The sequence below is a fragment of the Hyla sarda genome, chromosome 10, assembly GCF_029499605.1.
Source record: "Hyla sarda isolate aHylSar1 chromosome 10, aHylSar1.hap1, whole genome shotgun sequence".
Classification (NCBI taxonomy): domain Eukaryota; kingdom Metazoa; phylum Chordata; class Amphibia; order Anura; family Hylidae; genus Hyla; species Hyla sarda.
The window spans coordinates 21,459,023-21,472,612 of NC_079198.1; the positions used below are offsets into that span (position 1 = coordinate 21,459,023).

Genomic DNA, 13,590 nt, shown 5'->3' on the forward strand with positions numbered 1-13,590 from the left:
GTACGCAATTCCATGGCGTATAAGATTCTCTTCTCTTTTTTTCAGACCAAAGTGTACACCTATGGGAGTTTGTACGTGATCTACTACTGAGTCCGCAAAAGAACCAAGATGCCGTCCGCTGGGAAAACCGGAAAGAAGGGACATTTCGTGTTGTTAAGTCTGACATGTTTGCACAGCTTTGGGGGGAGCAGAAGAAAAACAAATGTATGAATTACGAGAAGCTAAGCCGAGCTCTGAGGTAAGAGAGTAAGGAGTCCACATCTGCGCTGAATGAATGTCCAATTGTGCACTAACCTCATCCACATCTTACCAAAATTGTTAAAGCGTACCTGTCGTTTCAGCTTCTCTGTGTGTACATGAGGAAGAGCACTATTTTTGGCAATTATATAACCTGTATATGGTATTTTTAGCAGATTTCTGATCTGCAGGCTTCATCTATAATTTTCAGTTCTCCCAGAGCTGGTGGGTGGAGACTAATATCTAGGGTGTCTCCCATACAGTGCACAAGAGGGGATCCTGTACTTCCATTTTGCTATACAGAGACTAAAGAGCAGCAGCCACACCAGGAGCAGTCTAAATTGTGTATAAAGCCCCTGGGGTGAGATCTCCTCCTTACAGAGTTGCCCCTTTACTGTATCTCTGCGACTCTGTACCAGGTGTTCCCATCTCCTTTATCCCCCCTCCCCATCCATAGATTTGTATTGTTTGGAATTTGATGCCTAAATAAGCTGCAAAACAAACATAGCACAAACTGAACTGTGTTTGTCCTGCAGTGGGTAACAGTTTAGCAGGGGGGAAGAAGCTCGATGACCGGAGAAAGAAGCATGTTTGTCTAATAAGATATTTTATTAGTTTGTACTATTGATCTATGCAAATTTTGTTGAAATTGCAGTTCATATTTATCAAAATGTCTTTAAGTAACACAAATAAGCAAATAAAATGAACTATCCAATGTCTTACCTAGAAAGCCTTAGTGCATATTCAGGTTATATAAAGGCAGACTAATTTAGCAGTCATGGGGTTGAAATCCAAAAGCTGACTGCCCTTAGAATACGCCATTGGTTATCTGCAGAAGTTACCATAATCGGTCCTGTAGGTCTTGTTGCACACAAAACTACTCACATGGTTCTCCTGGGTTCTGTCTTTGCATTGTTTTCCCAGTACTGACCTGGCATGACCCTTAAAGGGGTACTCCGGTGGAAAACTTTTTTTTTTTTTTTTTTAAATAAACTGGTGCCAGAACGTTTTTGTCTTGTCCACAGTGCTCTCTGCTGACACCTCTGTCCGTGTCAGGAACTGTCCAGAGCAGCATATGTTTGCAATGGAGACTTTCTCCTGCTCTGGACAGTTCCTGACACGGACAGAGGTGTCAGCATAGAGCACTGTGGACAAGACAAAAAAGAAATTAAAAAAAGAAAATAATTTCCTCTGTAGCATACAGCTGCTAATAAGTACTGGAAGGACAAATATTTTTTAATAGAAGTAATTTAAAAATCTGTTTAACTTTCTGGCACCAGTTGATTTGAAAAAAAAAAAAAAAAAGTTTTCCACGAGAGTACCCCTTAATTTCTGCCTTGCCTAGTTGTCTTGGTACTTACTTGGCCTTCTCTAGGATTATGCCTTGCCTTGCCTGGTCCCTGGGGCCTTCAGCCAGGTGGTCATCCTTCAGCAAAGTCCATACACTTTTTTTTAGGGGTTAAAGGGGTACTCTGGGAATATAACCAGATGATAGAGGGTAAGTGTTTAATCCAGCAGTCAGACCCCCCCGTTGATCTCCTGTACTGGGCCCCACTCTCAACGATATACTTACCAATTCCCAGAGCACTGTGCAAGACGAGCAGGACTGACAGCCCACTTAGCCAATCTTCTGGATAGGGGATACGTTTATTTCCCTGCACTAGCTCTTTAAAGGGGTACTCCTCTGCTCAGTATTTGGAACAAACTGTTCCGAACGCTGGAGCCGGCGCCAGGAGCTCCTGATGTCATAGCACCGCCCCCTCATTACATCACATCCCGCCCCCTCAATGCAAGTCTATGGGAGGGGGCGTGTCACGCCCCCTCCCATAGACTTGCATTGAGGGGGCGGTACGTGACATCATGAGGGGGTGGGGCCATGACGTCACAAACTCCTGGCACCGGTGAAAAACTATTTTTTATTATTCCCTATTACTATCAACTGGCTCCAGAAAGTTAAACAGATTTGTAAATTACTTCTATTAAAAATCTTACTCCTTCCAGTACTCATCAGCTGCTGTATACTACAGAGGAAGTTCTTTTCTTTTAGAATTTTCTTTCTGTCTGACCACAGTGCTCTCTGCTGACACCTCTGTCCATGTCAGGAACTGTCCAGAGCAGGAACAAATCCCCATAGCAAACCTCTCCTGCTCTGGACAGTTCCTGACATGGACAGAGGTGTCAGCAGAGAGCACTGTGGTCAGACAGAAAGAAAAAGAAAAAAAAGGACTTCCTCTGTAGTATACAGCAGCTGATAAGTACTGGAAGGATTAAGATTTTTAAATAGAAGTAATTTACAAATATTTATAACTTTCTGGTTAAAAAAAAAAAAGGTTTCCCGCCGGAGTACCCCTTTAATGTGAAATGGGTCTAGTTTAACGTATAACTTTAGGGGTATTGGTACAAGTCACCATGTCAGTATCTGATCGGAGTCCTTTGGGTGAGTGCACAGTTGACCCAGTTTCACAGTCTCTAATAGTGGAGAATATGATGTTGCCTTTCAAGAATGTTTACATTACATCGGGGCAGGTTCATCACCTCTAGGGGGGAAAAAACAACGACCTTTTCACAAGAGATACGATGACCTCATCTGGTTTCATGTGATGCAAAGTGATACGGCCCTGATAATACTGGGAAACTTTCCAGTGAAGTTGAAGGGCAGCTCATATATTGTATCAGGAGGCCGACTCGCGAAGGTGACTAGTCTGGTGAATTCCCATTAATGATGTGTGTAAACAGTGTGACTCAGCCCGAAATGTTCTTGTGCAATTGGAAAGCCAAGAATATACCATGAATAGTCACAGGCAGATCTATAATTAGAAGCGTGTTGTAATTCACATTAATAATGCGGGTCATGTGCTACAACTGCAATTTAAATGGTATAATAATATCCTCCTATTTAAAGGGGTACTCCTGTACAAAACATTTATTTATTTATTTATTTTAATTCAACAGGTGCCAGAAAGTTAAAGAGATTTATAAATGACTTCTATCAAAAAAATCTTAATCCTTCCAGTACTTATCAGCTGCTGTATAATACAGAGGAAGTTCTTTTCTTTTTGGATTTCTTTTCTATCTGACCACAGTACTCTCTGCTGACACCTCAGATCATGTCAGAAACTGTCCAGAGAAGGAAAGGTTTCCTATAGGGATTTGCTCCTACTCTGGACAGAGGTGTCAACAGAGAGCACTGTGGTCAGACAGAAAAGAAATTCAAAAAGAAAATAACTTCCTCTGTAGAATACAGCAGCTGATAAGTACTGGAAGGGCTAAGATTTTTTCATAGAAGTAATTTACAAATCTGTTTAAAGTTCTGACACCAGTTGATTTAAAAAAAAAATATGTTTTGTACCGGAGTACCCCTTTAAATAGGAGGAAATTATTATACCATTGAAATTGCAGTTGTAGCTTTGCACATGACCCGCATTATTAATGTGAATTACAACACGTTTCTAACTATAGATCTGCCTGTGACTATTCATAGTCTATTCTTGGTTTTCCAATTGCACAACAACATTTCATAGGCTGAGTCACACTGTTTATACACGTCATTAAAGGGGTACTCCGGTGAAAACCTTTTTTCTTTTAAATCAACTGGTAGCAAAAAGTTAAACATATTTGTAAATTACTTCTATTAAAAAATCTTAATCCTTCCTGTACTTATTAGCTGCAGAATACTACAGAGGAAATTCTTTTCTTTTTGGAATGCTCTCTGATGACATCACGACCACAGTTCTCTCTGCTGAAGTTATTATAACAATAATAACACTTTATTTATTGTTGTCCTTAGTGGGATTTGAACCCAAGTCCCCAGCACTGCAAGGCAGCAGTGCTAACCACTGAGCCACCATGCTTCCCTTAGCATACATCTGCTATGCATGGTTGCTAAAATGGACAGAGGTGTCAGCAGAGAGCACTGTGCTCGTGATGTCATCAGTGTTCCAAAAAAAAAGGAATTTCATCTGTAGCATTCAGCAGCTAATAAGTACTGGAAGGATTAAGATTTTTTAATAGAAGTCATTTACAAATATGTTTAACTTTCTGCCACCAGTTGATTTAAAAGATAAAAGGTTTTCACCGGAGTACCCCTTTAATGGGAATTTCCACCAGAGTACCCCTTTAAGGCATTGGCCAACTTGGACAACATCATTTCGTATTATGAGCTTATCTCTGGCTATGTGCACACTATGGTTTTATGGTTTTTAAGAGATAAGGGGGCTCAGAAACAGCTATTTCATGTATCGACAAACACCCAAAAAAGATACTCCCCCATCGAATTCCAACATCTGTATTTTGGCATGTATTTTTCTTATTTGAAAAAATCTGTGTTCAACCATAGCATTTGCTGTAGCCCAAACAAGTCTCAGAAATCATAAAAAAAATTTTAAAAAAATACTCCAAAAATCTTTTTTTTTAAAAAGGCTCAAAAACGAAAAAGAATTTCTGGTGTTTTTTAGCCTTAAAAAAAGGCCAAACAAAGGTATCTGGAAACATAGCCTTAGGATTCCCCCAGAATTTCTGTACAGAAAATTGTCAGTGTTTAAGTCGTGTGCAGCGGGATTATAAGGCGCAACTTCAACCACACTCTGGCAATGCTCCATATTTAGGCAAAAATTACCGCGAATCAGGATATGTATTTGCCAGAATTCCCATGCAAGTCTATGCTTCTCCATATGCTGATCGCTCTAGTCTGGAGCAAGTCTTGGGATAGGAAGTTGCTGGCAAATTTAAACAGATGTCCTGCTGCTGGAGCGGGGTAGCAGTAACGCTTTAAAAAAAGAGTTTTTTTTCCAAAGCAGTGGACCACTATTGACATTTGGTACCGATACTCATGATGGTGTATGGTCCAACATGCCAAATATGTAAGTTTGTTAACATTTCAGCCCCCCCCTTAAAGGGGGTATTTTTGGGAAATCCGAGTTCATAGCCAGACTTCCTTGTTCAGGACCTTTATCTAATAGCTAGACTGGAGAGTCCTTACTTCGGAAGTCCCAGAACTTCCATACACTACATGGACATCCCAATAATTTATAAGGCAACAGGGTTTTTCCAAAAAAAGTAATAAATAGGAATTAACTCGTTCCCTAATTAAAAGTTTAAATCAACCCCCTTTTCTAATTTTTAAAATAAAAAAATAAAACGTAAACATGTGTGGTATCGCCCCCTAAGTAAATTTCCGAACTATTAAAATATAATGTTAATTAAACTGCACGGTCAAAGGCGCAAGCGTAAAAAAATTCAAAAGTCCAAAATTGCGTATTTTTGGTCACTTCATATACTAGAAGAAAATTAATTAAACGAGATCAAAAGGTGCCATCAAAATAAATATGATGCCCATTAAAAACTACAGATGACGGCGCAAAAAATGAGCCACATACATCCCTATATGCGGAAAAATTAAAAAGTTATTGGGGTCAGTATTAGAAAAATAAAATCTATATAAATTGGGTATCATTTTAATCGTATGGACCTACAAAATAAATGTATTAATCATTTTTACCGAAAGGGGCACTGGGTAGAAACGGAAGCCCCCAAAAGTAGCAAAACTTTTTTTTATTTAATTTTTTTCAATTTTGCTCTACAAATAATTTTTTGTTTGTTTCACTGTACTTTTGGAGGTAAAATAAGTGATGTCACTACAAAGTACAATTGGTGATGCAAAAAACAAGCCCTCATACTGGTCTTTAGATGGAAAAATAAAAGAGTTTTATGTCTATTAGAAGGCGAGGAGGAAAAAGAAGAAAGGCTAGGTCCTAAAAAAGGCAAAGAAAAAAAAAAGAAGATCCCTGTGAGATACAGTAAATAATCATACCTGACAATTTCATTGGCCAGACAGAGGAATGGACAGCCATGGTCACAAGACTTCCGCTGAAAATGTTGGATCCATCAGATTACATGTTTACCTAAAAAGGCTGTCCAAAGGGTACATATGGTCTGACTACAGGGCTGCCATCAGAAATTTTGGGGCCCCTTATACAGCTTGTAGTCTGGGCGGCCCCCCTTCCCCACATTAGGTAGTGTAGCATAGATTCCCCACATTAGGTAGTGTAGCATAAATTCCCCACAATAGGTATATGGCGTAGCATAAATTCCCCACATTTGGTAGTGTAGCATAAATTCTCCACATTAGGTAGCGTAGCATAAATCCCCCACATTAGGTAGTGTAGCATAGATTCCCCACATTAGGTAGTGTAGCATAGATTCCCCACATTAGGTAGCATAGCATAGATTCCCCACATTAGGTAGTGTAGCATAGTTTCCCCACATTAAGTAGCATAGTTTCCCCACATTAGGTAGCGTAGCATAGATTCCCCACATTAGGTAGCATATATTCCCCACATTAAGTAGTGTAACATAAATTCCCCACATTAGGAAGCACACCCCCCCCCCCAACACACACACACACTCACTCACACTCATAAGGCCTGCGCTACTTACATCTGCCTGCAAGGACTTCCTTGGCAGAGGTGCGTGCTATAAGTGACATAATCGCACGTGCTGCGCAGGACGTCGGCGTCCTGGTGTGGCGCTTGCGATGACATCACTCACTGCGCACACCAACACCAGCAATTCTCCACAGGCAGATGTAAGTACCAGTTTAGTGACGGGGCAAGACTGGTTGCCCGGTCATATGTGCAACGGGTCCCCCGGTAGGTCCCGCCGCCTTTTCAAAGGATTCTGACTGATTGACTGACTGTATGTAGTCAGTCAATCAGTCAGCGCAGTGTACAGTGGTGGGCCCCCAGCGGTCAGTGAGTGACAGTCAGTCACTGACAAGCTTAAAAAAAAAAAGGACAGGGCCGGGCCCACCTGAAGCTCCGGGCGCCTTACAGATGTATGGGTTGTACCCCCCCTGATGGCGGCCCTGTCTGACTATAGTTAGATACGAATGAGGCTAATGCCATGAGAGCATTCTTCGGTACCTGTGCGTTTTTTCCATTTCATTGGCAGTCCATCCGTTTCTGGAGAAATACTGCTACAGTCCTACAGGGGCTTTAGGTTATCTCAAAGTCCTTTTGAAGATCCTGGATAAGAACAATTTCTTACAGTCCATAGCACATTACAATAACATAACAATAGTATCTCGTGTTTTACAACCTGCCAAGCTTGGTCATAAGTTCATCAGCCGTGCTTAGCCAAAAATAACAGGTTCACACCCTGAAACCATAGGACATGTAAACAGATTTGTGGTCAATCTATAATCCTGGGGATACGTGTGTTTCTCCTTAGCATTCTGTACATTGTAACAGAATAAATCCTCATGTGAAAACCTGACTGGTTTCATAGGTGGGACAAAAATATGGAATTTCCATCAGATGGGTAGAATTTTCTAATTCTTCACTTGATACCATTAAAAGAGTACTCCGGCGTGCACTTTTTTCATCTTATCCCGTCCGGGCTGCAAAATAAAAGAAAACACACTTTCTCTTACCTGCCAACGAGCCCCCGGAGCTCCGGTACACTCCGGTACAGGTGTTCGGTCCCCGGGCTGTATTCTTCTTACTTCCTGTTAGCCCGGCACGTCACATGGAGCTTCAGCCTATCACCGGCCGAGGCGGGACATCGCTGCGGCCAGTGATAGGCTGAAGCTACGTGTGATGTGCCGGGCTAACAGGAAGTAAGAAGAATACAGCCCGGGGACCGAACACCTGTACCGGAGTGTTCCGGAGCTCCGGGGGCTCGTTGACAGGTAAGAGAAAGTTTGTTTTCTTTTATTTTGCAGCCCGGACGGGATAAAAGGAAAAAAGTGCGCGCCGGACTACTCCTTTAACATAAGACATGGCATATATTAAAGGGGTACTCCGCTGCTCAGCGCTTGGAACAAACTGTTCCAAACGCTGGAGCCGGCGCGGGGAGTTCGTGACGTCACACCCTGCCTCCTCAATGCTAGTCTATGGGAGGGGGCGTGACATCCGTCACGCCCCCTCCCATAGACTTGCATTGAGGGGGCATGGCCGTGACGTCACGAGCGGGATGTGCCCGTGACGTTACAAGTCTCCAGTGCTGCACCTGACGCTCTAAACGAATGCCGGGTGCAGTAGGTAGATCGTGGGGGTCCCCAGCGGCTTTGGATAGGGGATAAGATCTCTAGGGTCGGAGTACCCCTTTAAGAAGAAACGTTTATAAGACCTTTCTAAAAGAAAAACCTTCTATGAGACCATTTGGTGATTAATTCTTTCTACTCATATGCCTGTTCTGTTTCAGACACTACTACAAGTCAGGGATTCTGGAGCGTGTGGACGGAAGGTTGACTTACAAATTCGGGAAGAAAGCTTACGGATGGGGAGAGGATTCACCGAAACAACTCACTTAGGTCCATCTCAAGACTTTCACGGACATTGTACCAAAGGTTGTCATGTGCTTTATGGAGTTCTATGTCATCCAAAGGAGTATGCCAGCAGATAAAGTGAGGGTTTCCTTACATAACTGGCTGCTATGCTGCAATTGGGAAAATTTCAATGACATTCCACGGGATTGTACAACATCTGAAACATATAAAGAACATTTCTGAGCAGCATATAACGCAACGAATAGCCTATAAACATGTACTGTGGGTAACTAAGGACAAATCCACAGGCCCACGTGGCCAGATACAAACTCAACAATGGCTACACTAGCGTCTCAGAAATAATATGTTATTATGAAGTATCACAAATAGTGGTTGAGCTTGGGGCCCGATAATAGCTTAGATCTGTAGGTCTGGTAAGTAAGTCCAGTTTTATGGGACCAGAATGACGCCAAGAATGCGGAGACAGCAGCTGCTTCTGACAACCAGAAGGAATGATATAGCACGAAGAGCCATTGATATTCTGGAGAAGCAATCCTTACCGCCATCCATGATAAGGTCTGTGATCTCAGGACATGAAGATTTTGTTGCCAACAATAATGGCCGGGGAGCATTTACCCATCTCCAGACTGTTCTGTCTACAGTAGAGTAATCTCTTTGGGATGCATGCAGACAACCAGCTCTCTCTTTAAGGGTATGTTCACACCAACGGAATTACGCACTGTAAACATAAACATCAGTGTGAATTGGTTTCCCCGAGACCCGTTCACACTGCGGAATTTCAGCGGCGGACAATTCCGCCGCTGAAATTGTTCCGCGCAAAGAAAGAACATGTTCATTCTTTGCGCGGAAGTCCGCGAACACTGCATAGCCGTCAATGGTGACAGCGCAGTGCCGCGCGGTCCTACCGCCGAAGTATTGCTGTGGCGGCCGCCAGAATGGAATGGAAGCGGAGATTCCGTTCATAATCCGTAGTCTGAACATACCCTAAGGGTGCATTCACACCACGTTTTTGCAATTCAGTTCCCGTATCAGGTTTTTGATGAAAAACGGATTCCTCAAAACCGGACTAAAAACTGTATCAAAATGTGTGTACAAATTTCAACCTGTATACGGTTTGAAAAATGATGTCCGGTTGCATCAGTTTTTTAAAGAAAAAAAACGTGTATGTTTTTAACTTTTCATTCCATTTTGAATAAAGTTTCACTTGTTTGATTGAAATTCCAAGAAAAAAAACTGTGCAAAGTCAAAATCCGTATGGTGAAAACGGGATGGAATCATATGCACATACAGTTCTCTATGGTTACCATTGACTCCCATGTTAAAAAAAAAAAAATTATACGGTTTAATACGGTTTTTCACCCGGACCAAAAAACGTGGTAGACTATGGTTTTGGGTATGGGTAAAAAAACGGACAAAACTGTATGAGGTGCAAAACGGAGTAAAGCGGATGATGCGTTTGACATACGGTGTACAATGTTAAGTCAAAGCATACGTTTTCTATACGGTTCCGTACGGTTTTTAACTTGAACGGGAACTGTATAGTGAAAATGTGGTGTGCATCCACCCTAAGGCTGCATTCACATCTCGTTTTTGCAATACTGTTCCCGTATCAGTTTTTTTTGTAAAAAAAAAAAAAAACAAAAAAAAAAACTTATGTCTCAAAACCGGACCGAACCGTATACAACCGTACATACCTCTGTAAGGTTTTAAACCGTATACGGTTTAAAAACGGATGTCCGGTGGCATACGGTTTAATACGTTTTTTGAAAAAAACAGATACGGTCTTATGTTTCTCCTTTAATTAAAGTTCTTCTTGTTCTATTTGTGGGAAGAACTTTCGGCGTGCACTGCGCATGTGCAAACTGCAAAACCGTATTGTGCAAACCAGATGGAACCGTACGTACATATGGTTCAGTACGGTTCCCATAGACCACCATTTAAAAAAAAAAAAACTTATACGGGTTGTATCCGGTTTTACACCCGGACATAAAACCGTAGTAGTCTACGGTTTTGTGTACGGGAAGAAAAATAGATAAAACCGTAAATGATGCAAAACATACACAACCGGATGCTACGTTTGGCATACGGGTTTCAATGACATGTCTATACATACGGTTTGCAATACGGTTCCATACGTTCTTTTCACTGAAACCGGATACGGGAACCGTATTGCAAAAACGAGATGTGACTGCTGCCTAATGCAGTATTTCCCAAGCAGGGTGCCTCCAGCTGTTGCAAAACTACAACTCCCAGCATGCCCGGACAGCTTTCGGCTGTCCGGGCATGCTGGGAGTTATAGTTTTGCAACAGCTGGAGGCACCCTGGTTAGGAAACACTGCTCTAATGGGACCAACATATGTTCATGTGCCATAAATAAAGTATGTTCATTTAAGAAATACAGAAGATAGTACTATAATTTGGGATTTTGCTGTTCACTTGGGTTACACAGTATAATGGTGGGGACTGAATTGTAAGATTATGCAAATTCTCTTTTTACATTAAAGCGTACCTGTAATATCACCGAAAAAAAAAATAATGCTTATATAGGTTACGTACTAGACCATGGAGATGCTTTACATGTCTTTTTTTTTTATCCCTCTGTTCTGCTGCTCACTCATTCTGACATCCAATTCTCAGGAAAAGGTATGACCGAGGCAAGCACTGAGCCCGCCCTCATTTACCTACTCCCTGAGTCTCTTCATCCAATCACTGCAGGCTGCTCTGTAACCCCTCCTGTTTTTAGACAGGAGTCTGATAGGACAGGAGTGAGCACAGACGAGTGCTAGTCCTGCCCCCACTTCCTGCTGGACTCTGTCCCAGCCTGTGCTTTGTTTGGGCCAAGGCTTGACAATCTCATGGGGAGGGCAACATAAACAAACAATCTCTGGGTTGTTCTTGCGGTCCTCTGCTTCAGTCTTTTATTGGCCACAACGTATTAGGATATGTTAGGCCAACGAGCGATTGCTGATCGCATTGTTTTCACTTTCAAAAAGATGACAAATGAAAGTTTTCTTGTTCATCAGCTTATAGCTGGCCCTGTTACACAGGGCAGAATCAAACTCTTTGCTGCTGCGCCGAATCTGAATCCTATACAGTGTAGCTAATGAAAAGAAGCGGGGCTGTAGTGTAAATCATGGTGGAGAGACCACTGCAGCATATGCCTCTGATGAGAAAGGGGGGGTTAAAGGGGTACTGCGGTGGAATTTTTTTTTTTTATTAACTGGTGCTAGAAAGTTAAACAGATTTGTAAATTACTTCTATTAAAAAATCCTTAATCCTTCCAGTACTTATTAGCTGCTGAATACTACAGAGGAAATTCTTTTCTTTTTGGAACACAGAGCTCTCTGCTGACATCATGACCACAGTGCTCTCTGCTGACATCTCTGTCCATTTTAAGAACTGTCGTCCAGAGTAGGAGAAAATCCCCATAGCAAACATATGCTGCTCTGGACAGTTCCTAAAATGGACAGAGATGTCAGCAGAGAGCACTGTGGTCATGATGTCAGCAGAGAGCTCTGTGTTCCAAAAAGAAAAGAATTTCCTCTGTAGTATTCAGCAGCTAAGAAGTCCTGGAAGGATTAAGATTTTTTAATAGAAGTGATTTACAAATCTGTTTAACTTTCTGGCACCAGTTGATTTAACCCCTTAAGGACGGACCCATTTTTAACCTCAGGCTTTTTTTTAAATGGTAATAACTTCAGAAAGCTTTTTCTGAGAAGAGCGGTCCTGACAATGTTTTTTCGTGACATATTGTACTTGGTATATAATTGGTGTATTTTTGTTGACACATGCAGCATTTTTTGTGAAAAACGTCAAAATATTGTGAAAAACTGGAAATATTTTTTTAGAGTCGACACTGTGCGGTAAAAGTGATGTTATATTTATTCTGTGGGTCAGCACGATTATGGCGATACCCATTTTATATCGCTTTCTGTGTTCTTTTTCCTTTTCTGAGCAAAATTATTTTTCTGCCATTCATTTTCCAACAGCCATAACTTTTTTATTTTTCGTCTGATGCCATTGAGTTAGGGCTTTTATTTGGGGGATGAGCTGTATTTTTTTATTGGTATAATTTTTGTGCTACATGCTACCTTTTGATCTTTTTTATTCTGCTATTTGTACCAAAATTGGCGAATTTAGCGCTTTTTTTTACGCCATTCACTGTGCGGGATAATTTACATTATTGTTTTACAGTACACGTCATTACGGACGTGGCAATACCAATTATGTATATGATTTGTGTTTTTGATCTTTTTTTGTGATAATATAGGGCTTTTATTGGGAAAGGGGCATTTTTTTTATACTTCATACTTTTATTGAAGAACTTTTTATTTTATTTTTTACACTTTTTACAGGTTATACTATGCTGCAATACATTTGTACAGTATGACCCGATCAGCTGCAGACACTACAGCCTCTGGCTGGATCCCACAGGCTTCTGTAGCAGGCAGACAGGAGGTCATGATCTGACCTCCTGCTGCCATAGCAACCAACGGTGACCCTTCGATCGTATCGCGGCGCCGCCGTTGGAGAACACGGGGACAGCGCTCCCCCTGTCAAAACCATAGATGCCGTGATCAGGATTGATCACGGCATCTAGGGGGTTAATGCTGCCGGGACCGGCGAGATCACGGCTCCGGCAGCAGCGGCGGGACCTGTGATTGACAGCCGGGTCCCATCACCGATCTCCTGCACTGCCGCATACATCCAATTGCGCGACCGTGTTGGATGATTGGACGTATGCATACGTCCTATAGCGGGAAGGGATTAAAAAAAGTTTTCCACCGGAGTACTCCTTTAAGTTTAGATTGCCTAAGACTCTTTAAAGGCAAACTGTCCCCTTACCTCGGACCAATGGAAGGAGGTGACCCGACTAGTTAGTGCCAGGGATCTACTGATACAGTCTCTGTTCATACTGCGGCTGTACTGTACTCCTGTGAGGCTTAAATGGGCACTGTCATTAAACATTATTTGGCATAATTAATCAAATATTAAAAATCAAGAACTTTTGTAATTGGCTTCCATTTTTTTGCTGTATACTTCTGGCCACCAGGGTTCTCCCTTCT

The 13,590-nt window shown here is 41.9% G+C and overlaps 1 protein-coding gene across 5 annotated transcripts in view; it reads left to right on the top strand.

Moving 5' to 3' along the window:
* LOC130294416 (ETS homologous factor-like) overlaps window positions 1-10,745 on the top strand; it is a 59,157-nt gene extending 48,412 nt beyond the window's left edge. For all 5 annotated transcript variants that reach the window (XM_056544156.1, XM_056544154.1, XM_056544153.1 and 2 more), the window contains 2 exons: window positions 46-238; window positions 8,440-10,745. In XM_056544156.1, coding sequence (XP_056400131.1) covers window positions 46-238; window positions 8,440-8,548 — 302 coding nt within the window. In that variant the 3' untranslated portion in view covers window positions 8,549-10,745. The remainder of the gene's footprint in view (window positions 1-45; window positions 239-8,439) is intronic.
* Window positions 10,746-13,590: the final 2,845 nt, after the last annotated feature.